Source organism: Dermochelys coriacea, chromosome 3 (genome assembly GCF_009764565.3).
Source record: "Dermochelys coriacea isolate rDerCor1 chromosome 3, rDerCor1.pri.v4, whole genome shotgun sequence".
In the NCBI taxonomy this organism is placed as follows: Eukaryota; Metazoa; Chordata; order Testudines; family Dermochelyidae; genus Dermochelys; species Dermochelys coriacea.
Genome location: NC_050070.1, coordinates 147,068,807 through 147,093,551, shown reverse-complemented (window position 1 = coordinate 147,093,551; position 24,745 = coordinate 147,068,807). Strand labels below are relative to the sequence as shown.

At 42.6% G+C, this 24,745-nt stretch overlaps 1 protein-coding gene across 1 annotated transcript in view; it reads right to left on the bottom strand.

Moving 5' to 3' along the window:
* The window catches only part of LOC119853535 (maestro heat-like repeat-containing protein family member 1), a 74,135-nt gene that overhangs the window by 12,741 nt on the left and 36,649 nt on the right, over window positions 1–24,745 (bottom strand). The window contains exons 24-37 of the mRNA XM_038396707.2: window positions 24,543–24,622; window positions 21,810–21,945; window positions 20,674–20,763; window positions 18,884–18,988; window positions 14,999–15,134; window positions 13,726–13,826; window positions 7,049–7,198; window positions 5,152–5,306; window positions 4,147–4,297; window positions 3,224–3,417; window positions 2,645–2,782; window positions 2,406–2,523; window positions 1,583–1,723; window positions 547–723 (exon numbers count right to left, since the gene is read on the bottom strand). Of these exons, the coding sequence (XP_038252635.2) occupies window positions 547–723; window positions 1,583–1,723; window positions 2,406–2,523; window positions 2,645–2,782; window positions 3,224–3,417; window positions 4,147–4,297; window positions 5,152–5,306; window positions 7,049–7,198; window positions 13,726–13,826; window positions 14,999–15,134; window positions 18,884–18,988; window positions 20,674–20,763; window positions 21,810–21,945; window positions 24,543–24,622 (1,872 nt within the window). The remainder of the gene's footprint in view (window positions 1–546; window positions 724–1,582; window positions 1,724–2,405; window positions 2,524–2,644; window positions 2,783–3,223; window positions 3,418–4,146; window positions 4,298–5,151; window positions 5,307–7,048; window positions 7,199–13,725; window positions 13,827–14,998; window positions 15,135–18,883; window positions 18,989–20,673; window positions 20,764–21,809; window positions 21,946–24,542; window positions 24,623–24,745) is intronic.

The following is a 24,745-nucleotide window of genomic DNA, read 5'->3' as shown; positions in this document are numbered from 1 at the left end:
TTACCAGAGTTGCTGGGCTCTATTTATGGCCCTGCAAACAGATATAACTAGGGGTAATGAGATGAAAGGACAATGCAGGTTGGTCCAACTGGAAACATATCATTGAGGGTCTTTTGGACTGTGGAGGTTTCCCAAGGGAAATGGTGGAAATCTGTGTGTCTTAATTATTTAAAATTAGATTAGAGAAAGCCCTGAAGGATCAAATGTCCATTTGCTCTCTCAGATATGGAAGTGACTTAATAGGCCTTTTCTATGCCCCATCTGAAGGATTCTCAGCATTACTGCACTGTCTACTATGTCTTGCTTGTTGATTATTTGTATTCTGAAGAATTTCTGACTTTTCATCAATTGTGCTTTGTGACAGTGCTCATCAGATGAAAGACGGGAACAGCATAGGCCCATATACTCAAAGCGAACTAAACAAGCAAAACAAGTATTGGAGGCCCTTTGCCTTCAGCCACTCCATTCACCGTATTGTCTGTAACTACCACACTCCTTTGTATAATTTTGTGCACACATGTGGAGTCATTCAGGGTATTGCCTTACATCAGTAATTAGCTGCCAAAGAGGCCTGACGATATGGCAGAATGCAACCTTGACCTCTTCCCCTTCCATGTAGTAAACGATATTTCGTAGGGCTTTCACAGCCTGCTCTGCAATCCTCTCCTCTTTCTCTTTTAAGAACTCCCGGAGGACTGGAAGGTGATTTCTGAGATGTGTCACCTGCACAGAAGCAGCAGCCTGTTAAAAGCTATGAGAACTGGTAGAATAGGATTAGTCAAACTAAAAATGCAATTAATTTAGTCTTTGGGGGGGGATTAATTAGTAATTTGTAAACTATTTCTCGTTTTGGAAGATGCAAGTGTAACAATGCAAGTATTCCCTGGATTGTCTGAACAAATAATTTTCAGACTACGAGTGGCTTATCCACAGTTTGCCAAATGCTTGCTCCAGTTATCCATAACTCAGGATTTGTGATTGGTCACAAAGTACTGGTTCTGCTGCCTGATTGATGACTCAACCTATTTAACTGGAGATCAACAAAAGGTGAGTATCAAGTCCTGAATAACAAACTTCCATTACAAGTTTGTGACACTTTAAGGATTTATGAATATTTCCATACTGGCAGTCATCATAATATTCACAAATAACCAATTGTGTGACACAATGAATGCCAGTTAACCAGGGTAGAGTGGGTTATTCACTAAAAATTTAATGAACATGGCTTTTCATTATGCGATCAACTCTAAAAATTACCAGTGACAGAACAATGTACTATACAATGTCTTATTTTAGGTTTATTATATCCCTTTTCTAATGTGTGTTTTACAATGAAAGGATAATTTTTTCCTCATTCCAGGACTGCATTGTCACCTACTGGAACTCATTTAAGTGTTGCCCCCCAAGCCATGATCAAATCCAGTAATTTTATTTCTTCTTGGTTTGGTTTTACCCTGTTTCAGTGACACCAACACAAGTGCCTTAGTTCTCACATAATTGCTCTGCATTTGGTTCTGAGTTACCATCTTTTCTAGTGTATTTTTCTGGGGTTTGTTTTATAATTGAATAATATCTCTCTCACCTTCCCTGGATGGAGAGCTAAATTACTAATTCCTCTGAGTCCCAGCAGCCTCATGATGGGATTTGACTCTTGGATCCATTTTTTCAGTGGGGCCAAGACATCGAGTTCCAGACTCAGGGCCACAGAACGGTGCCAGAGAAGCTACAAGCAACACAAAATGAGACACAGCCGATTAACCACAGGCTTTCCAGTTCTATTCTCTGGGTAGATATCATCTTTTTCCTGAGAAATAAACTTTGCCTTGTTGAGAAAACTCACACCTCACTCAGAGATTGAAGCCAGCCATTTTGAGCTCTGGGTTAAACAGCTGTTCTCAAGATCAGACTAATGTTTAGATCTGAAGGGACATCTCCCTTACTGAAATGGTTGAAGTGATGGTTTTCACTGAATTAGATTAGGGATCATTTCATAGAATCATAGAATATCAGGGCTGGAAGGGACTTCACGAGGTCATCTAGTCCAACCCCCTGCTCAAAGCAGGACCAAGTCCCCCAGTTTTTGCCCCAGAACCCTAAATGGCCCCCTCAAGGATTGAACTCACAACCCGCGGTTTAGCAGGCCAATGCACAAACCGCTGAGCTATCCCTCCCCCCGGGGGTTAATAGAAATAACCCCCAAGAACTGAAAAGTGAAAACCACAGATAAAATGTACCATTTAATATCGTCTAAGAGAACTCGAACCATCTCCTAGGTGATCTGTCTCCATCCCAACTACACTTGCTGTTGAAATCTTCTACTGCATATGCCCCATTCACTTTTGTAATAGGCCTGGAGCAAGATGCTCTCTAGAACTCCAGCTCTGCAAACAGCTAAAGAAACTTACCTGAGCATAGAAGGCCCTGGACATAATTTTATCATGCTCATTCTCACTGTTGAGCAGCGGGATCAGCTTGTTAAAAATCCTGTGCAGATGAAGAGGCTTGAAATGCTTCACCATGGCACTGCAACAGGACACAAACATACCTGTGTGTTATCAGGTGAAAAATGAATTGTGTAGCAAGTTCCCGGAGCAAAGACCCTAACTGGTTCCAGGCTGATGAATGAGTGGCTTTTGTCTCTTACCTTGTGATCTCCATTATTCCACAATAGTAGTCACTGGGGCTGGAGAGCAGGTCCCACCCTCTGTGTTCCTCCACATAGTCTAACACTTCAAAGTAACCAGCACCTGAGAGCATGGTCTTCACAGCCTCCAGAGCACAGCTAGATTAAAAACAATGCCAGTGTTACTGAGTGATGTCAGCGCCGCTCCTAGTAGCTACGCGAATCTATAGAAATCCCAAGACGTAGATATTGTATTATAACATAACCTGCATCCTCAGCACCTGTGTAATATTAACAAGGGGGTGTAGAGACAAGAAGTGGGAAGGGGAGCTGAGTGATTATTTAGTCTAAGTGTGAATATTGAAGTAATGGGAGGACTGTGGGAGCCATTTCTTCTAATTTCTACTCAGATATTACACTTAGTTTCTGTATGCATGATACAAAGACTATCCATTTTGTCCATTCTTTGTAAGTAAGGGAGCCCTGCTGACTGCATGGAAATGTAACACACAGTGAGATAAACCACACATACTCATCAGAACAGAAATACTATAGGAGTTACAACCAGACTAATAAGAACCTTGACTTTTCAGTAATTACCTGGAAGGATCGAATGCCTTGGGCCTGTGCCCCTGGCCACACTCTTTCCTGTAGACGACCATGTTCTCCAATGGGTTCTGCTCGATGACTCGCTGGACATGACTAAGCACTGCCAGTAAGAGGCGGGGGTAAAGTTCCTGCACTGCATCTCTGCAGCCAGGGACCGAGAGCATCTCACACAGTGCACACGTTACCTGAAGAGGGTAAAAGAAGATTCTGTTACTCTTTTTTCTTAGAAAGAAATGCAAAGGGTGTTAAATTGACTCCCCAGGATACTCAGACACAAAGCTCATCTAAGTTCTCAAGGCTTTAAGGAAAGGGAGGGCCAGTATAAATCTGTGATCAAATGAGGAATTTTCCAGGCCCTGAGGGGACAGCAGAGTGTCCCCCCTTCCCTACAGGGCAGTCCCCCTTATATACAGATGCTCCCCAGGTTACGCAAACACAAGCTTACAGAAAAACTTCCAAAGTAGCAGCCATATTAGTCCGTATTCGCAAAAAGAAAAGGAGAACTTGTGGCACCTTAGAGGCTAACAAATTTATTTGAGCATAAGCTTTCGTGAGCTACAGCTCACTTCATCGGATGCATCCGATGAAGTGAGCTGTAGCTCACGAAAGCTTATGCTCAAATAAATTTGTTAGTCTCTAAGGTGCCACAATTTCTCCTTTTCTTTTTGAGAAAAACTTCCGTAAGCTAGAAATAGGAGGGTTTTTTGTTTGTTTGTTTCTTTGTGTAATGGCCAGAGATACATTTCCGACTTACGCAAATTTTGACTTACGCAAGGCGTTCTGGACCAGAACGCTTGCATAAGTTGGGGAGCGTCTGTATTACTAAAAAGAAAGCATCCCTAAAGGCTTTGCTTTTCCAGTTCTACCTTTTGCTGTCAAAAAAAACATAGCCTATGAAATGCCCAGGTACTCACAGCAACAGGCTGGAGGGAGGTCTCATCATCAGAGATACTGCTATTGACTTTTTGGACTGGTTTCTCCTCCAGGATTGTTATCAACAGCTGAAGAACATTGAGGGTGGTTTCTCTTCTGGTGCCCAGGAACCTCCATAGCTCAGTTGTGTTGCTACAAATTTAGAGGCCCAATTAAAATAATACTTTGTACTTGTATAACAACTTCCATTCAAAGATCTCAGAGGGCTGCAGTGAAACAAGCCTCACAACACCTATGTGCAGTACTGTAAGTAAGTATAATTATCCCCATTTTACAGATGAAGAAACTGAGTCTCAAAGCTATAAAGTGATTTGCTCTTGGTCAAACAATGAGACACTGACGGCTGGGTAAAGAACCCAGGGGTCTCATGCTTAGCTCTGTGCTCAGACCACTAGATATGATGCATCCCTCATGAATGGACCTTCTACGTGGATCAAACCTATACTGCTATAATTCATCTCCCTATCCAAATACATAGATGATATCTTGAGTAGAATCATGCCTGTGGTCAGAGAGCAGAGAAGTAAGAAACAATGTGTCCTGGGAAAGGAAAAAACAAGGAAGAAGGGATTCCCCACCAATCATATAGACATGACACTGGTTCCATTTGCCACAACTGTGTGTTATTACACCAGGAAAGTAAGCTGTCTCATGGTTTCCAGTAAAGCCAGCCATGTCATTTCCATACAGTCAACAGCCACAATCACACAGTATAGATTATAACACATCAAATAATTAATCACAACTAGAACTGGTCAAAAACTTTAAAAATTAACTGAATTTGTTGTTAAAATTTCAATTTTTGCCAAATAGAAGATGAATTTTTTTGTGAAAATTGTATCCTATTCTTCAACTAGCTCTAATCACAACCCATTGCAATGGGGAGCGCAAGATGAAATCCAAGTGCTTAAAATGCTGAAACAAAGAGAAAGAAGGAACATACATTTGGAGACCCAACACAGGAAGAGCACTGGCAAGATTTCTACCTGTCCCATGGGAGAGCATGGTCCAAAAGGATAGGCACCACTTTCTTAGTGTTGTTTCCAGCCAAGAAGCATACTGCCCTCAACATTTCCTGCCTCGTAATGGGTTCATGGATGAGGCTGAGGCGCTGGTAAATACCAGTCAGAGTGTCATCTACCTGCAGCAAAAGCAGAGTTAAAGGTTTTTTCCTATACTTGGGTGTATGTGTTTGTATGTTTGGGATGGAGGATCTTGTTCTTCATCCCCCTTGTGGTGAGTTTAAATCTCAGTGCCACAGTGATGATCACTCAGCAATAGGATGAGTTCCCCTCTCCAAAGAAGACACCTTCCTAAAGAACAAAACAGGTCAATTTCTGGAGTGCAAGGGACTCCCAGAGAAACAGCAGATAGGTAAATATATTCCCAGACAAAACCCTTTTTTGGGCAGGCAGAGTTACAGTTGGAATTTTTCTACCTACCTACCTACCCACACACACTTACTTATGTCTTTTATACAAATAATTTTATATATACACACACCCCTATATATACATACACCTACCCTCCCCAAAATAGCAAACATATTTCTGTTACATGGCTTATTTCAGATTAAGACAAAACAACAATCAGTTGAGGAAATCTAAAGTCTTGTTGGGAGAGAGGACAATATGACTCTTCTATAACATTTTGCATCTTGAACTAACTCTCATTCTATAGGAAGCTGCACCTCCCCACAGGCTACAGCCATCCCCTTTACAATTAAAGCTGCAGGAATTGGAATATAGAAAGATAATATTTCCTTTCACTTACACACACATATGCCATAGACAATAAGAATCTCATTAGAAGGTTGTGGTTCATGACAAAAATATTTTGAAAGTCATGGAATTGAACAAGTTAAGGATTCACAAATCAGCTTAACTATAACCCTACATTTGCATCTAATGAATATAGTATAACTACTGCAAACTCTTTAGAAACCCTATAGAAACCCTTTTCACAACAGTGAATGACAATGGAAGTGCCTCTCTTCTCTTCTCTGTGGGGATGTGGTAAGGCCTCAGCCCGTTTGTTGAATATTTCTGTAGTGTGGATCAGCTTTCCTAACTCCTTTCTACCTTTACTCTACTTTCAGGTGTAACTTTCTCTCTCTCTCTCTCTCTCTCTCTCTCTCTCTCTCTTCTCTGTCCTCAGAAGCTCATTCAGTGTCTTGGGAGAGAAACATCAATTGGAGACTCATTTTGTCTCCCTTCTCCCTTGCAGTGTTATGGGTTCACACCAGTTCTCCCCAGTATCATGGGTGAGTGCGGTGTCCCTGCTGCAAAGTTTGCCACCCCTCAGTCCAATGTTATTCAGTTTATTGAATTTACCAGCTCAACAAAACCTATCATGAAGTTTATAAACTCCATAATCCTCACATAGTTCTCAGAGGTGTAAATATTCACAGCTAATAACTCCACAATTAACAATACTACCTTCTAATATCAGTCTATGCACCAGATTTCATTGAGAACAAGAGACTAAAATGGAATCTGTGGATCAAGTTGTCAGATACAACAACATTTCAAGAAAAGCAAAGTCAGAACACCTGCTAAAAGCAGAAAAAAAAAATCTAGAAAGGCTTCAAAATTGGGCTTATAAGAGAAGCTACTTTATGGGCTTAACCATAGAGTCATTGTGTCTCCATAAGACACCCCAATCTACACTTTTAACTAAAATATGAGGGAATGGCAGCACCTCAGCAAAAACAACATCTGCACCCAGATTGTGGTTCCCCCCAAAAAGGAGCCATTTCACAACTTTCTTACAAAGTACATTGGAACTAAGTCAATGGACAATTTCAGCACAGGGAGCTGGCAACCGCACCTCCTGGCTCCAGAACAAGGAATTCTAACAGTGTCCTCTCTCAGCATTGCCTACCTTCTCCATATCAGCTCCCCGTTCTTCCAGAATCGCACTGAGCAGTTCTCCAGCTGCCCGAGATATTTTCTCCCTGGGATCTGTCAAACCATCAAGTGCTGTCAGAACCAGGTTTGTTAGCTGAAGTGGGGTAAAATATTCTGCAAAAGCCTAAAACAAACAGAAAAGAGCATGTCATACTAACACAGTTCCTGCTGTCACCAGAGCTGGAGCGACCAACTAACAGACAAAATTCAGTTTTGAATGGAAGAAGAGATGGGGACACTATGCTTGGAGACCTAGGAAATCACATGAACTGTGGGGATATTTGAATGTTTATCCAACATCCCTCAAAGATCCATTTTCATATTTTAGATGTTTTGAAATTTTTAATTGAATATGTCTTGGTATATACGTGTTTCAGCAATAATATTAAGTAGTAGCCTTAATTAAAGGCAACAAAACTGTTTGTACATTAAGTCCCATGTTTTCAAAAAAGTTGGGGGGGCAAAGGTGTTTTACAAAGTCCCCATCACTTCACATCCTATGTTTCCCAAATGCCTGAGCGATCCTACTTAGGAATTCCAAAGATCCTGCCTCTTCCCTACCTCTTCTTGCTCTGCATAGATACTGTGGGGCCACGCAGATTTTATAAAGCATGCATCTCTTTACCAAAGTTTCTGTAAATATGTCTTTCTGAAATATTTTAAATGAGCATATGCACTAGATTTTTAACTGAATATACAATATAAATCAATCAAGCTTTTTTCTATCTCTGGTTGAGAAACCCCCCAAAAGTTAGACACTGAGTAAACCATTTCAAAGAATTCTACTAAACATTGTCTAAATATGCACAGTATATGGTCCTAATCACCTTGTTATCCAAGTGCTTCACAAACATTATGAACTTATCCTCATAGCACTGGTATGAAGTAGAGAGGTATTGTATCCATTTTACAGATAAGGAATCAAAAGACAACGAAGGGACATGCCCAAGCTATCAGAGAAATTCCATAGCAGAGCTGGCAACTGAACCTGGCTCTCCTGAGGTCTAGTCCAAAGACTTAACCACAAGACCATCCTTTCTCCTCATCTTTACTCTGAAAATATTCACTTTTTTCGATGAAAATAATCTTTCTTTTAAAGTTAGAAAGAATGTGAAAACAGGGCTTATAATTAGATCTAGTTGGGAAATGAGGTTTCCTCACACACACAGAAAATTTAAGCTGTTGAAAAATTAAAAAAACTGAAAAATTTTGGCCAAAAATTTCAATTAGGAAAGATTGAACCATTTTATTCTGACATTTCCAATCAAAACAAAATGGTTCAACGTTTAATAATCAAAACATTTCATTTTGGTTTGACATTAAATATACCTTTCTGTGCTGCACTGGTTCCCCATCAAGTTATAATCACAAGCCTCATGACTGGATTCTCCCTCTGTGGGCAGGTCTCCCTGGCCAGATTACATCTTTCCATATTCAGTGCCGTCTCTTTTCTTGCTAATTCCCTGTAGTGTGTAATAGGAGTCTTCTCGCCACATGCATCATGGGAGTAGGTTGGCTACTGACACATCCCCAGAATACTGGACATTACATTACTTCCAGGAATGGTGTGGGCCCAACTACACTAGCATGATCTCATGTCAAACTGCACAGAGTATGCCATTTTGAAGAGATCCCTACCCCCACCAGGCATGACTTTACACGAGATATGCATGCAAGGTCACCCGACAAGGGTGAGACAGTGTGCTCTTCAAAATTGCATCTTCCATGTGTCACATCAGACAAATACGTCTGGTTTTGTCTCAGTACCGCATGGGGAACAAACCATAGAAAAACAGAACTGTCCAGTTTTAAGCCAGACAAATGGCCTGCCTACATGGGAAATGTAGTCCAGCAGGCGATCCCAGCATGCAGGGCAGGGAGAGAGCCTGAGTGAGTGTCTGATTGGCTGCTAGCCTGCAGGGGGCGGGCATTAGGGTGTCTGTGTGTTTGCGTCAGGGAAGCCTGGCTGTTTAAAAATAGCCAGAGCCTCGCGAACCAGCTGACCGGCAGCGGAGCAGCGGGGACAGCAGAGCAGCTCACAGCAGGAGTTTGCCTGGGAGTTTGCCTGGAGTGAGCCCAGTGAGGCTTACATCTTGCCAACGTCTCTGCGGAAGCTCATAGTAGGTAGGTGATATGGAAGGGGGGGGTTCAGCTGTTGTGACCTGCACTGGATGTGCCATGTTTGTCTTTCTTCCACAGGACAGAAGCGACTTTGTCTGTACAAAGTGCAAGCTGGTCTCCATATTGGAAGAGAAGATTGAAGGTCTGGAGCAACAGGTAACGACCCTGCGTTGTATACGAGAGACTGAGGATTTTCTGGACCAAACTCAGGATATCCTTCTAGGGGCACAAAGCTCTAAAGATATAGAGCAGGTTGCACAGAGGAGCCAAGAGGCCAGTGAAGAAGCTTGGCAACATGTGTCCTCCAGAAGAGGTAAGCGGAATGTCCGGGTTCCAGTAACACAGACACAGGTAACTAACTGCTTTCATGTTCTCTCCACAGGTACCAATGCGGAGAGTGGACCAGATGATATGTCTGGGGGGAGAAAGCAGAAGGAGACTCCGCTGGTTGGGAGGCATGAGATGCGATGTCCTGAGGTTGGGGGTTCCACGACCACCACTCCCAAGAGGAGAAGGCGGGTGGTGGTGGTCGGGGACTCTCTCCTCCGGGGGACTGAGTCATCTATCTGCCGCCCTGACCGGGAAAACCGAGAAGTCTGCTGCTTGCCAGGGGCTAAGATTCGTGATGTGACGGAGAGACTGCCGAGACTCATCAAGCCCTCGGATCGCTACCCCTTCCTGCTTCTCCACATGGGCACCAATGATACTGCCAAGAATGACCTTGAGCGGATCACTGCGGACTACGTGGCTCTGGGAAGAAGGATAAAGGAGTTGGAGGCGCAAGTGGTGTTCTCGTCCATCCTCCCCGTGGAAGGAAAAGGCCTGGGTAGGGACCGTCGAATCGTGGAGGTCAACGAATGGCTACGCAGGTGGTGTCGGAGAGAAGGCTTTGGATTCTTTGACCATGGGATGGTGTTCCATGAAGGAGGAGTGCTGGGCAGAGACGGGCTCCATCTTACGAAGAGAGGGAAGAACATCTTTGCCAGCAGGCTGGCTAACCTAGTGAGGAGGGCTTTAAACTAGGTTCACCGGGGGAAGGAGACCAAAGCCCTGAGGTAAGTGGGAAAGCGGGATACCGGGAGGAAGCACAGGCAGGAATGTCTGTGAGGGGAGGGCTCCTGCCTCATACTGGGAATGAGGGGCGATCAACAGGTTATCTCAAGTGCTTATATACAAATGCACAAAGCCTTGGAAACAAGCAGGGAGAACTGGAGGTCCTGGTGATGTCAAGGAATTATGACGTGATTGGAATAACAGAGACTTGGTGGGATAACTCACATGACTGGAGTACAGTCATGGATGGTTATAAACTGTTCAGGAAGGACAGGCAGGGCAGAAAAGGTGGGGGAGTAGCACTGTATGTAAGGGAGCAGTATGACTGCTCAGAGCTCCGGTACGAAACTGTGGAAAAACCTGAGTGTCTCTGGATTAAGTTTAGAAGTGTGTGCAACAAGAGTGATGTCATGGTGGGAGTCTGCTATAGACCACCGGACCAGGGGGATGAGGTGGATGAGGCTTTCTTCCGGCAACTCACGGAAGCTACTAGATCGCATGCTCTGATTCTCATGGGTGACTTTAATTTTCCTGATATCTGCTGGGAGAGCAATACAGCGGTGCATAGACAATCCAGGAAGTTTTTGGAAAGCGTAGGGGACAATTTCCTGGTGCAAGTGCTAGGGGAGCCAACTAGGGGGAGCGCTTTTCTTGACCTGCTGCTCACAAACCGGGTAGAATTAGTGGGGGAAGCAAAAGTGGATGGGAATCTGGGAGGCAGTGACCATGAGTTGGTTGAGTTCAGGATCCTGACGCAGGGAAGAAAGGTAAGCAGCAGGATACGGACCCTGGACTTCAGGAAAGCAGACTTTGACTCCCTCAGGGAACAGATGGCCAGGATCCCCTGGGGGACTAACATGAAAGGGAAGGGAGTCCAGGAGAGCTGGCTGTATTTCAAGGAATCCTGTTGAGGTTACAGGGACAAACCATCCCGATGAGTCGAAAGAATAGTAAATATGGCAGGCGACCAGCTTGGCTTAATGGTGAAATCTTAGCGGATCTTAAACATAAAAAGAAGCTTACAAGAAGTGGAAGGTTGGACATATGACCAGGGAAGAGTATAAAAATATTGCTCGGGCATGTAGGAAAGATATCAGGAGGGCCAAATCGCACCTGGAGCTGCAGCTAGCAAGAGATGTCAAGAGTAACAAGAAGGGTTTCTTCAGGTATGTTGGCAACAAGAAGAAAGCCAAGGAAAGTGTGGGCCCCTTACTGAATGAGGGAGGCAAGCTAGTGACAGAGGATGTGAAAAAAGCTAATGTACTCAATGCTTTTTTTGCCTCTGTTTTCACTAACAAGGTCAGCTCCCAGACTGCTGTGCTGGGCATCACAAAATGGGGAAGAGATGGCCAGCCCTCTGTAGAGATAGAGGTGGTTAGGGACTATTTAGAAAAGCTGGACGTGCACAAGTCCATGGGGCCGGACAAATTGCATCCGAGAGTGCTGAGGGAATTGGCGGCTGTGATTGCAGAGCCCTTGGCCATTATCTTTGAAAACTCGTGGCGAATGGGGGAAGTCCCGGATGATTGGAAAAAGGCTAATGTAGTGCCCATCTTTAAAAAAGGGAAGAAGGAGGATCCTGGGAACTACAGGCCGGTCAGCCTCACCTCAGTCCCTGGAAAAATCATGGAGCAGGTCCTCAAAGAATCAATCCTGAAGCACTTAGAGGAGAGGAAAGTGATCAGGAACAGTCAGCATGGATTCACCAAGGGAGGTCATGCCTGACTAATCTAATCGCCTTTTATGATGAGATTACTGGTTCTGTGGATGAAGGGAAAGCAGTGGATGTATTGTTTCTTGACTTTAGCAAAGCTTTTGACACGGTCTCCCACAGCATTCTTGTCAGCAAGTTAAGGAAGTATGGGCTGGATGAATGCACTATAAGGTGGGTAGAAAGCTGGCTAGATTGTCGGGCTCAACGGGTAGTGATCAATGGCTCCATGTCTAGTTGGCAGCCGGTGTCAAGTGGAGTGCCCCAGGGGTCGGTCCTGGGGCCCGTTTTGTTCAATATCTTCATAAATGATCTGGAGGATGGTGTGGATTGCACTCTCAGCAAATTTGCGGATGATACTAAACTGGGAGGAGTGGTAGATACGCTGGAGGGGAGGGATAGGATACAGAAGGACCTAGACAAATTGGAAGATTGGGCCAAAGAAATCTAATGAGGTTCAATAAGGATAAGTGCAGGGTCCTGCACTTAGGATGGAAGAATCCAATGCACCGCTACAGACTAGGGACCGAATGGCTCGGCAGCAGTTCTGCGGAAAAGGACCTAGGGGTGACAGTGGACGAGAAGCTGGATATGAGTCAGCAGTGTGCCCTTGTTGCCAAGAAGGCCAATGGCATTTTGGGATGTATAAGTAGGGGCATAGCGAGCAGATCGAGGGACGTGATCGTTCCCCTCTATTCGACACTGGTGAGGCCTCATCTGGAGTACTGTGTCCAGTTTTGGGCCCCACACTACAAGAAGGATGTGGATAAATTGGAAAGAGTACAGCGAAGGGCAACAAAAATGATTAGGGGTCTAGAGCACATGACTTACGAGGAGAGGCTGAGGGAGCTGGGATTGTTTAGTCTGCAGAAGAGAAGAATGAGGGGGGATTTGATAGCTGCTTTCAACTACCTGAAAGGGGGTTTCAAAGAGGATGGCTCTAGACTGTTCTCAATGGTAGCAGATGACAGAACGAGGAGTAATGGTCTCACGTTGCAATGGGGGAGGTTTAGATTGGATATTAGGAAAAACTTTTTCACTAAGAGGGTGGTGAAACACTGGAATGCGTTACCTAGGGAGGTGGTAGAATCTCCTTCCTTAGAGGTTTTTAAGGTCAGGCTTGACAAAGCCCTGGCTAGGATGATTTAACTGGGACTTGGTCCTGCTTTGAGCAGGGGGTTGGACTAGATGACCTTCTGGGGTCCCTTCCAACCCTGATATTCTATGATTCTATGATTCTATGCAGAGGAGAATTTGGGCATGAGGAACCTGAACTACAACTCCAATAAGGCATTTCCAAATCAAACTTTTTGGTTTTCAGCCAAAAAGTTTTCCTTTGGGGTATTTTGTTTTCTGATGAAAAGTCCAAGTTTTCTGAGGAAACCAGACATTTGGCACACACAAAAACATTGTTTGGTCAAAAACCCAGTTTTCAGTTGATTAAGAGTATCAATGGAAAAATTTTGAATAGCTATACTCATACTATAACTGTTATTGAGCAGCTCCAAAATCAGGTTAATTTTTCATTACCTGCAACTCAAAAAAACACTTTGGCCAATTTTTTTCAAAAGAAAAAGCTTCCTTGGCCTTTATAGTAAATGCAAAATTAGGACAAATCAATTTTCCTAGCCAAAGTTGAATTGGAGTTCAAATAGCGTTTATAAGGATATGTGGCTGCATCCTTCACTGTGGAGCTGTGATCAATGGCTCTATAATACTCACATAGGGAAACACCGTTCATTATTCAGTGCATTGAGTGTAATTACCTTAGCAATTTGTGAGGTGTTGTTGTAGAACACAGAGGGACTGTACGTTCCCAGATTTTTTAGTGTGTCTACCTTCTCCACTCCATGTCCCTTCTCAAGCTCTGGAACAGATACACGCATTTGTCATTTCTCAGTTGGGTGACATTTCTTTCCGTACTTGTTAATGTGTCTGAATGTGTCCATGATGCTAGTTGGAGACAAGTCTACAGTTGGTTCAAAACTCAGTAGAATAGCTGGTGATGGATATAACATAACCCTTACCCTTGTGTATAGAGCATGAGCACTATTCACTGGATTCATAGCAGCCTGTGAATCAATATTTAATCTGGAAAATGAACTTCACTCTGAGCTATTCTTTCCTTTAGCATGTTTTCCTTTTGAAACAGAGCTTCCCACCCTTAAAGAAAATTAAACCAATCATGGCCTCCCTCAGCCCCATCTCACACTGCTAATGCCTCCCCAAAATGAGCAGTTAGAGTAAACTGAGATCTTCAAAATATACTTCCTCCCCTTACATACATTCAGCAGTGGAAAATAGTTAATGTTGACACACAAAATATCATTATTGACACCTCAATTAGCACCCATTGAGATATTGTTTCAGGCTCTCTGCAAGCTTAGGTATACACCTCTACATTGATTATACTTGGGTCATATTGTCAAGGTTTTCTTTTCAAATCATAACGGCCAGTGATTTTTTTTTTAAATGAAAGCAGAGATTCTGGAGAATGATTAAGAGGCTCATCCACACTTTCTTCCTACCCCACAGCTACTCCTTCAAGCCCTCCCAGGGCGAGGTACTCCTAAGTTTGACAAATACGACCTTAATACTAGATACTTGTTATAAAAAACTGCATATAATGTATTTCATTTCTCTGTGTACTTTGCTCCTTCTCTTGGATTTCCCTTATCCCTCCACCCCCCTCAGGGAAACATGCATTGATTTCAGTGACTGTCCCAGGCACGATAGTTGTGTTCCAGCACCGATAAGCTCATCAAGGCATCATCATGTCTCTGTACTCCATGCAAGACACTGCAGGCTCAACTGGAAACATATTCTAAATAAATAAATAATTAAATAAATAAATAGCAGCAGCTGTAGCCCATTTCACTACTTTCCTGATGATGCAGTGCCGAGCTGTAGAATAACAGAAATTATTACTTTAGGACTTTGAAACTAATCTGTTGGTAATAAGAAGAAAGGTTTGTAAGTGTTAGCTGCAAGGAGGAAGTTTTCAATTTCCAGTGATGTAGAAAAAGGGTGTTTACTTACGCATTTTAAGCAGCTGGATACAATACAAGTTGTATACTGCTCGGGCTGCCAAGAAGCAGATGTTGTCCACCGGGTCATGGCATCGAAGGGCAAGCAGCCTAACAAGGCGACCCAGTCTGCTGAATTCAATTGATGTCTAATTGAAAAGAGAAGAAGCCAATTAGCAATAGATAACAGGGTGTGTGATCATCAGGCAATATATGGGCACATCTGGGCCTTGTGCCTGTTAACATGCTTATGATGGGTGTGTGTAGATTGGTTGTCGAGCACATACCCTGAAGCACATTATTGTGCTTATAAAATCTGCACATCTTTAAACACTGAAAATGTTTATGGCATTTAAATATGCCAACAAAAGCCCCATAATCAAACAGGATATCCAATAATATAGAGTCAACATCAACACAAAAGGTAAAGGGCCTGATTCTCTGCTTCCCTGCACCTCGTCTTTAACCATTTACACCTGGGCAAACAAGGGCCAAAACACTATTATTCTGACTATGTACAATTTTACATGTTGGGGAACTGCACTGGTGTTAGCAAGGTGGACATTTAAGAGAAAAGAGGTCAGTGTAGACAAACTCTAAGAATGCAGTGTGAGCCTTGAAGATTTCCCAGTTTGTTTCTGAAGAGCATGTGGGTGATTTGACACGCTTCACCAATGCGACACAGATGATTTCAGTGCTGCCCCTCTTAACATACGCTGCATGAGACTGAAATCAGGCCCAGAGACTGGATTGATCCTGTCATAGGGTTAGTTAGAGATGTATTGTTTTTATTTAATAAGAATGAATTCTGAATAATATTTATTGTGTGTTTTAAGTATTTCCCTCCTAACACAATATGTTGCTTCAGCTATAGTCTCAAATTAGCCAACTGTAGTTAAAAATAAAATAGTTTGAAAGCCCGAATATTTGAAGTTAAGGTTCTGCACGCAGTCTTCACTGTGATCTAAATCTGCTACTCACCACCCACCAAATGGAGATAGTGGTGTATTAGAAGCACTGTCTATGGATGACAATGGGCCAGAGCCACAGGTGCACTAGAGTACCACTTTGCACACCTGAGGGGAAGAGCAAAGGGTGTTTTCTCTCCTTCCCCATTGATATCCAAGAATTCTAGGGATTAGGTTGGTCCCCAGCACACCTCATGATCTAAGTGGGGCTCTTACACCAGTGGGGATTGATGGAGCATAGAATGCCCCTACCATACCACTTTTGCTGAGGATAAAGCAGCACTGTGAGGGAGTGGCTTAAAGCCAGCTCCAAGAGCCGGACAGCTCTCCTGAATTCCCTCATGCCAGGTGAATCTCCAGCTGCTCACTTAGGGAAGCTTTAAATCCCCTTTGCACAATTGGCATAGTACAAGGGACCAATAACTTCAGAAACTGTTCACATCATTGACCACATGTGAAAATGTAATACATTCCACATGAGTGCCTCAAGGATTGTGGTTCTCTGGTACCTGCAGAGAATCTGTGTAGCATGCACAGGGTCAAAGTATATGTCAGGCCTGTTTCTAGATGGAGACATGTGGGGAGGATGGAGAAGGTACACAGAATAGGATTTCTACTCTACATGTTGAAGGTGAGTGAAGAAAATTGGGTTCTTTGGTTCACGGTGGAATGGAAGATCAAGAAGAAGGTTTCTTTACTGTATATAGGTGAGAGATGTTGGTGTGTTTCTCCATGAATGGTTAGGTGAACTAAAAAATGGCCAAGCTGATATGAGGTTCGTAGTAGTTGGTTTATGAATGGCAACCATCCATCTCAAAAGATGATGGAGTAAATGCTAAAGCCGTTATATTACTATGTGTCATGCAGCAGCATCGCAAGTGACTAAAAAGTCAGATTCTCAAGCAACAGTTGATATTGAAAATGTTCTAGTCCCTTTTGCAGATGCTTTTGAAGCTGAGCCTAGGCTGGCCTAGTGGTCTTTGAGTATCCACAGGTTCCTTATACAGGCAATCCTTTAGAATGCATCCATCATCCATCTGGTGCAGATGACCAAATCCATAGAGATATCTGTGTTTGAGAATAGGGATTAGACTTGGTCATTTTTTTCCTGAAGTACATCAGCATCAGAAACTTCGGTTTCCCACTTGATATTTAGAATAGCCTTCTCTCACGCCTACTCAGGCTGGTTCAGGTCTTGCCACCATACAGCAGTATGCTCAAAATGCACATATGGGAATCCATATCTTGGTGTTCAGTGTCTATTTCCTGTCGCCCCACCCATGCTTGGTTAGTAGGCCGAATGTGGTCGCTGCCTTTCATTAAACTCACCATCTAGAGATAAGTTATTCAATACAATTGATTGTAGAGAGCAGAACTTGTGCACAACTTCAAGCTAGGTACTACTATTAGAAGTTCTGGTGGAGTCAACACACCTTGTGCCATAACTGTTGTCTTCTTTAGACAGATGCTTACTCCAAATTCGTCACAAGCTAGCACAAAGTTTTTGGAAAGTTGCTGGAGCTCCTCTTCACTGTGCATGACAAGAACTGCATCATCAGTGAAAAGAAGTTCTCTTCGCAGATGTCTGACTTTGCTTTTTCCTCTTAGACATGCAATGTTGAAGAGTTTTCCATCTGATTTTGCATGAAAACATACATCCGTGGTGCTAAATGAGAAAGCATGACAAAGCAGCAGAGAGAGGAATATACCAAAGAGTGTTGGTGCAGATTTCAAAACTGTCAGATTGATCACCATCACACTGGACTTTAGCCTTCATGGAAGTACTGAAAAAGACTGAGGAGGATTGGGGGGTAACCAATATCTCTAATAGTTGGAAGTGGCCCTTTCTTCTGACCAGATTAAAATCCTTTGTAAGATCAATGAAATCCACAGAGAGGTTTTTCTTGTTCTTGACACTTTTCTTGCAATTTCCTTAATGAGACAACCATGTCAATAGTGGATCTACCAGATGGAAGCTGAACTGACTCTCTGGATATACACGACTCTTGATATAAGTGGCTTCTAGGCTGGTGATTACTACATGTGGACCCAAACCAAAAACCACCACCCCGAAAACTTTGGGAAAGTTCAGATTCAAACTTTGCAGCTCAGATCCATCTTTATTATACACAGAATAAGAAATGAGGTTTTATGGTTACTATTGGAAATGTAGAGGAGATATATTTTGAAGTGAAGTGGGGGGTTTGTGGCTAGACGGAGATGGGTGTTGATACTGGGCCATATTTAAAGTTGTTTACAGAAACTTGTCTCAAACATTTCATATAACTATGATGTTATATTTAATTAAATTATACTTACTTATGTTACCTGTATAGTGAAGTTTTTTGTCTAGCAATTTAGAAACATTTAAAACCATTGATATGTATTTCTTGTTACTGAAGCACCATACAGTACACTTAAGGAATACTAATATATTTTGGGGTAGGATTATACAAGGCAACAACCAGCTTTGTGGGTGATTAAATTCCATAGTAAAGCTGGTGCTACAACTGCCATAAATATTATTGCAAGACAAAAAGATTCAACAAAAAAAAACAGCCGAATCAGGAGAGGAAATAACTCTTTCTTGCCCTGAGAAGTTTTGAAAGACCAGTGCTGTTTGCATTCACTTTACATTGACATCACTTTGGGGAACAGACTGAAGTGAATAACTTCTCCAAGGAGAAGTTTGAGCAGACACAGTGCCAGTAAGGATTTCAGGGTAATTTGTCAGAAAAAATAAGATCTGTCAGAGTTTGAGTCCACTGAAATCACTGGCAAAGCTCCTCCTGACTTCAATGGATGCAATATCAGGTCCTACATTTTGTTTGTTTGTTCTGTGAGTAGTAGGCTGCTTATTTGGGCAAGTGTATGTGCTGAAGTGTATGTTCTGTATTGAGTCAGGTCAGTACAGGTGAAGGGTTACTCACGTCAAATTTGGGAAGCTTGGCCACACATCTTAGGATCCGGGCACTGCACCACATTGCTCGTTCCCGCTCATGATCCTTTCTGGAGATTAGCCAGGGCTCGAGGTACTGTAGGAAAAAACGGAGATCACTGCTCACAAAAAAAGTAAACTCCTAAAAGATTGTGGCCCAAATCTATGGTAGCTGGTGTAAACTGGGGTAGCACCACTGACTTCAGAGAAACTACTCTGATTTACACCAGCTGAGGGTGTGGTGAATCCTTTGTCTGATGGTAGGTCAGATAAAAAATGTAGCATTCTCCTCTATATGTAAATAAAGTTTATTGGTTTTCTGAAAGAGGGTTATCGTCTGTGTTTTCCAGAAATCCATCCTATTATAGTTCCACTAAGAAGGAAGACTGACATAATAATCTGCTCTGCCAAAGAGTGGCTCCTTCCTTCGCTCTGAATCTTAGTTGGTGGATTCAGAATTTAATAGGGTATAAAATGAAGTCTATTTTTATCTCTGGAAATGAGGGTAACACCACATAGGTAACACCACATATCCTGCCCGACTTTTCTAGGGAGAATAAGATTTGGGGGGCAGGGAGGACGTCTCTCCTGCCTACAAGTAAAGATCTGGGGGAAAGAGCTTCAGAGAGGGAAGAGGAGGGAAGTATATTTCTCAGTTGTTATAAAAGTGTTGACATTTCTTTTACATACATTAGATTGTTCTAATGCCCTGACATGGGTGCTGTCGCACTCCCTGGTTTGAAGTGGTTTCTATTATGTACAGGGTTTACAGTTTGGTTCAATGGCTCTCAGCACCCCCATGATACAAATTATTCCAGCACCCCTGCACCTTGAACAAATAATCTCTGAAAAGAGAAGAGTATGGGAGACCATCTCTAGCAGGGCTAATTGAGGCATAAACACTATGGCCCAGATTTTTAAAGGTATTTAGGCATTGCTGCACACAGCATTGCAATGTGTAACTGACCTAGGAGCCTATGTATCAAAAGGGATTTAGGCACATAGGAGCCAAAATTTCATTGGGCTCCTATGTGCCTAAATCACTTCTGAAAATGAGATGCTTAAATACAATTAAAAATTTGGACCTATAGGCTTGTGCCCAGGACCCCAATTCTTGGAGTTGTCTCATGAGAGCAGAAGCTCAGCTGTCATGATTGTTAAGCAAAGTTTGAAAACATGACCTGAGCCTAGTGTCATAGAGATGCCTGCCTGAGTTTGCAAAGAGCCTGAAACAACAGCTCTCAGAGTAGTGAACTGCTCCGTCTCAATGGGGTATAAACTGCTCCATCTCAATGGGCTATAAACTCCAAGGGAACACAAACCATCCTGTCAAAACAGCCCAGCAAAGTACTCTATGTATGGTGGAAAGAGAAGAGTGGCCCCAGACCACCCTCCTAACCAGATATACTCTGGCTGCTGGGTTAAGTACTGGGAAGGCCCTTTGCTGCCATCCCTGTCTCTCTGGGATTAAGAGCACTCCCCTCCGCCCCTGCTTCTCTCAAGGGTAGTGGGGCTCTGGTGCTGATCCTGAGGATTACAGGGGTCCCATATGACTGTCCCTGCCTCTTTGGGAGAGGAGTGGGAACTCCCTGCCACTGCCACTCCCTTTGATGTGGGGTAGGGTCAAGATGCTGGGGCATAGAGCTCCCACGTTGTAGTGTGCCTAGAGCCCCAGACTGTCTTAATTCAGCCCTGAACTCAAATGGGACAGTCGAACCATGATTGTTTAATCTCTCCTCTATAACTCTCTTTTCCTCTCTTGCATGCCCCACTACTGCTTACCTCCAAAATCTTCTGGACCTCCACAGGACATTCAAATACCAAACCCTCAAGCATTCCTCTCAAGGCATCTATAGTTTCCTTGTACAGAGACTAGAAGAGGAGGCAGTACAATAGTCAGTGTCATACAATCTGACATTCTACAGGCAACGTGAGACGTAGGAATACTTCTTTAGAGATAGGATGAGTTCCTTAGTCTCTCTATGCCTCAGTTCCCTATCTGTAAAATAGGGATAATAGCATTTCCCTATGTTACAGGGGTGTTGTAGGGATAAATACATTAAAAATTGTGTGGTGTTCGGACACCTGGTAATGAGGGCCATATAAGCACCTATGATACACAGGGAAAGTTTTCTGACCCCATAATTAGGAATAACTATTTCTCTGCTTCAGATATATGAACTCACTATTATTTTCTGGCAATCTGCCTTAAATTCCTTCTAAGAACAAGATGTGAAATGAGTGCTATTCTCAGCAGGTATTCTGATACAAAGACAGATGAATAACAGCAAAATTGCTACATACGGACTGGACTACATATGCATCAACTCACCATTTAAATATGAAATTGTGTCATCGGGATAATTTTTTTCCTGTACTGCTTCCCTAGCTAAGAAAAGACCCCCTATTATTATGATACTACAACAGTTCTCTGCTAAAGAGCCAAAACCCTGGTAAATTTGGAACTGTGTGATTCCATTATTTCCCTTTAGCTCTATTAGTGGTGAAGTAATTTGAGACTAAGCAGAACAGATGCATCCTTAGCACACAGACCCAGGTGTGCATATATTGATTGATGACTGCACACCTTGCCATGTGTTCTCTCTTACTAACAGGTTTTGTCTCTTTTAATTAGACATCAGTTGAATTCCGCTGACTGGTTTGTCTAGATAGTCTACTTGCTCTTCATTGCCATGATCCAGAAGACAATATCTGCTTCTTGGCATCCAGGCTTGTATTCAACTTGTAATATTATTCTGCTGGTCAAAAAGTATAAGTAGGACTCACCATTTTTTCCTCTAAATCTCACAATGAAACTATTTTATCAGGCCCGATATGTCACCATCCCCAGGAGGACTGCTGAATTTAAGACACATGGGGCTTCTCTTATGACTCTGTTTTTTTAAAGGACAGATTACCTCTGAGTGTTGGCATTGTATATTATCACATGCCTCTGCTAACATGATCTCTATTGGAGGCAGAGAAAAGACACTTTTGTAGCATGCCCGGAGTAGAACAGCTTTCTTCTCAGACTTTAATGGTGGCTTCAGCTTTCTGACAAAAGAGAAAAGCCCCCTTAATGAGAGTCATGACAATGTCTGGAATCCAAGGTAGGAAAAAATATATCATCCATTATTCTTTAAACACCCCCAAAGTTAATGGGGTGTTTATTCTGACCATAGTAAGCAATAGAAGTGTGTGTGTGCGTGTTTTGGTACAGAGATAACCGCTGTAATATAATGAATCAAAACTGATTTTAATAAGTGTCCTAATTAGGAAAATTAGTTTTTCCTCACTTTCTTTAGTTCGGAGTTCATAAAGCATGCAGTAAGCTAGCTCTGATTTTCAATAAATATTTTTAGGGGTAAATATTGGTATAAACTAGGGAACAAACTATGTTTGAACTCTGAAGTTTTTATTGAAATTTAAAATCTTAATTTTGTAAACCACATGGCTTCCATTGCTTTAGCCAGAAATTATAGTGGCACCATCTAGTGGCCACAATATTGTAGTGCCTTTCTTTGCACATATGGCACACTGTATTTATGTGTTTGCCTGTCATCCCACAATGTGTATGTTGTACAGCGTGTATAGGCTTGGAAGGATTAGATTTTTATTGGTAAATGTCAACAAATGTCAATTTCACCATACCAACATAAAAACATTTGCACTGATAATCATCAAAATGTATAGACAGGCAAAGAAAGAAAAATGCTGCTTGAGAACTTAGAGTTTGATTTGGATTGTATTCTTTGTATATTTTGACATGTGATGTTGATAATTTGTCTTAACTGTTAAAAATCGACATCTACTGTCATTAAATAATTATTGTCCGACTCCCCATAATTTCCCACAACTGTGAACATTTAAATTCATCAAAATAAAAAAAGTACCTAAAATACACTTCAATATTATCTGTTAAAATTATAAAAAATAAAAATTGAATGCTGCCCAGCCTAAGTATACTTCCCTGAACTACATGGCACGTGTAAGCTTGTTGAAGTGCGTGGTAATTATATCACCCTCTGCTAGCTCCAATACTGTTATACAATTATGACAGTTTCATGCGTTACAGCTGGTAGATATTAAACACAATGTAAACTAATGCTTTTAAAGTGTTTGCCTTAAGCTTTCAGTGCTAGTAATATCTTAGCCCTGGAATGCACTTTTATTTAAAATTCCTCATATCCTTTTTCTCCTGCCAGACTGACCACCATATTTTTAACAAAATCGTATTTGTTAAAATCAAATTAAAAAAATCAAAATTATTTCAACAGTTCTTTGTTGAAAGAGTGAAATATATGGTAAGCATACTTTTAACAGGATAACAGCCAAATTAATGCAACATATGCAGTATACTGTATAGGTGAGCAGCACATTAAGTTTCTGCAGGTTAATTTCTCACGACATTTTGTGAACAACTAATTTGTCCCCTGAAGCTTATTACCCAGGATTCTATGCATCTATAAAAACAGTTTGTTTCAACTTCATGGCAAACTTTGGGCTAGACTGTCTATGGTGCTGAGTTTCAACTCAGAATAGTACAGACGGCAGCCATCAGAGAGCTGGTTATCTCCCTAATTCTCTGCCTGGCCCTGGCCCCAGAGGTTAGAGTAGCCTGAAGAGTTGTTTTTCATCTGAAGATAGTTGGAGCATAGTGCACTCTGGCCATATCCACTCTATGTCCTGATGTACCCATTACCCAGGGGACTGGCTTAAGGCTTCCTGGACATCTGGAGTGCACAGTGACAAAGTCTGTTGCTAAACCTCATCACTGCAGAACATGATCCTACCATGGTCTTTAGCTTCCTCCCTTCCGGGCCGCCCGAGCGTAGAAGGGGGCAAGTAGGACTATTTGCCCCAGGCCCCGGTCCCCGCAGGGGCCCCCACGAGGGTTTTCAGGGGCCCCCACGAGAGTTTCAGCGGCACAGGTCCTTCAGTGCCGCTGACACACCCCAGAGTGAAGCACCCACCACCGAAGACCCCAGGCCCCCTGAATCCTCCGGGCAGCCCTGCTTTGGGGTGATTTGTGCTCCCAGCAGTACTAGGGAGTAAGTCTGCTGTGATTGTGGCTGGCCCATGTGCAATTGGGCACAAGGGAAGGGGAGAAGGCTCTTTACACAACTTGAAAGGGGCCAGACAATTTGACCCATATTGTATTTGTAATCTATGAAATACTAGTTTGTCTCTCTGCGGCTCCTGTGCTTTGTAACCAGTACTTAGGCCTTTAAATAGGAAAAAGGAGAACAGAATCTGAAGAAACAATGTTTGTGGTGTGGTCTCTGTTACTGATCTCTCCTCAACTCTGCAATCAGGCACCGTTGGCCACATACACCACAGTATCTATTTCAGAAGTGCTGCAATAAATTACAGGAACTTTGTCCCAAACCCTCAAGAGAAACCTACTGTACTACAGGTTTTTTTTGAGTTCCTCACAGAGAAGTTCTTTACTTTAAGAGGTGCTTGGATTTGGGATCACTAGAGCATAAAGTGAAATAGGCAAGGAAAAAAAAAGAGTTAATATTCCTGCTTCTTTCAGATAACAAATTAGCAAACAGAACATGACACAGGAGCCAATATTCCTGGGTGTAATATGGAGCAGTAACTCAAGACTGAAATCTGATGGAAGGCTGGTTGAGCTTTCACAATACCTCAGGTTAGTGACAACAATCATGGCCTGCTGGCGCACAGGGTTAGACAGCAAGTTCACTGACTCTTCTTCAATCAGTTTCTGTAAATCAAAGAGGAGACAGAATAGCAGCAAGTGAGCTCCAGCTTTGCCCACCAACACACCATCCTTATTTCCACTGCTCCTGAAGGACCCATACATGAGCTTCCATCAGCACAAACTCCA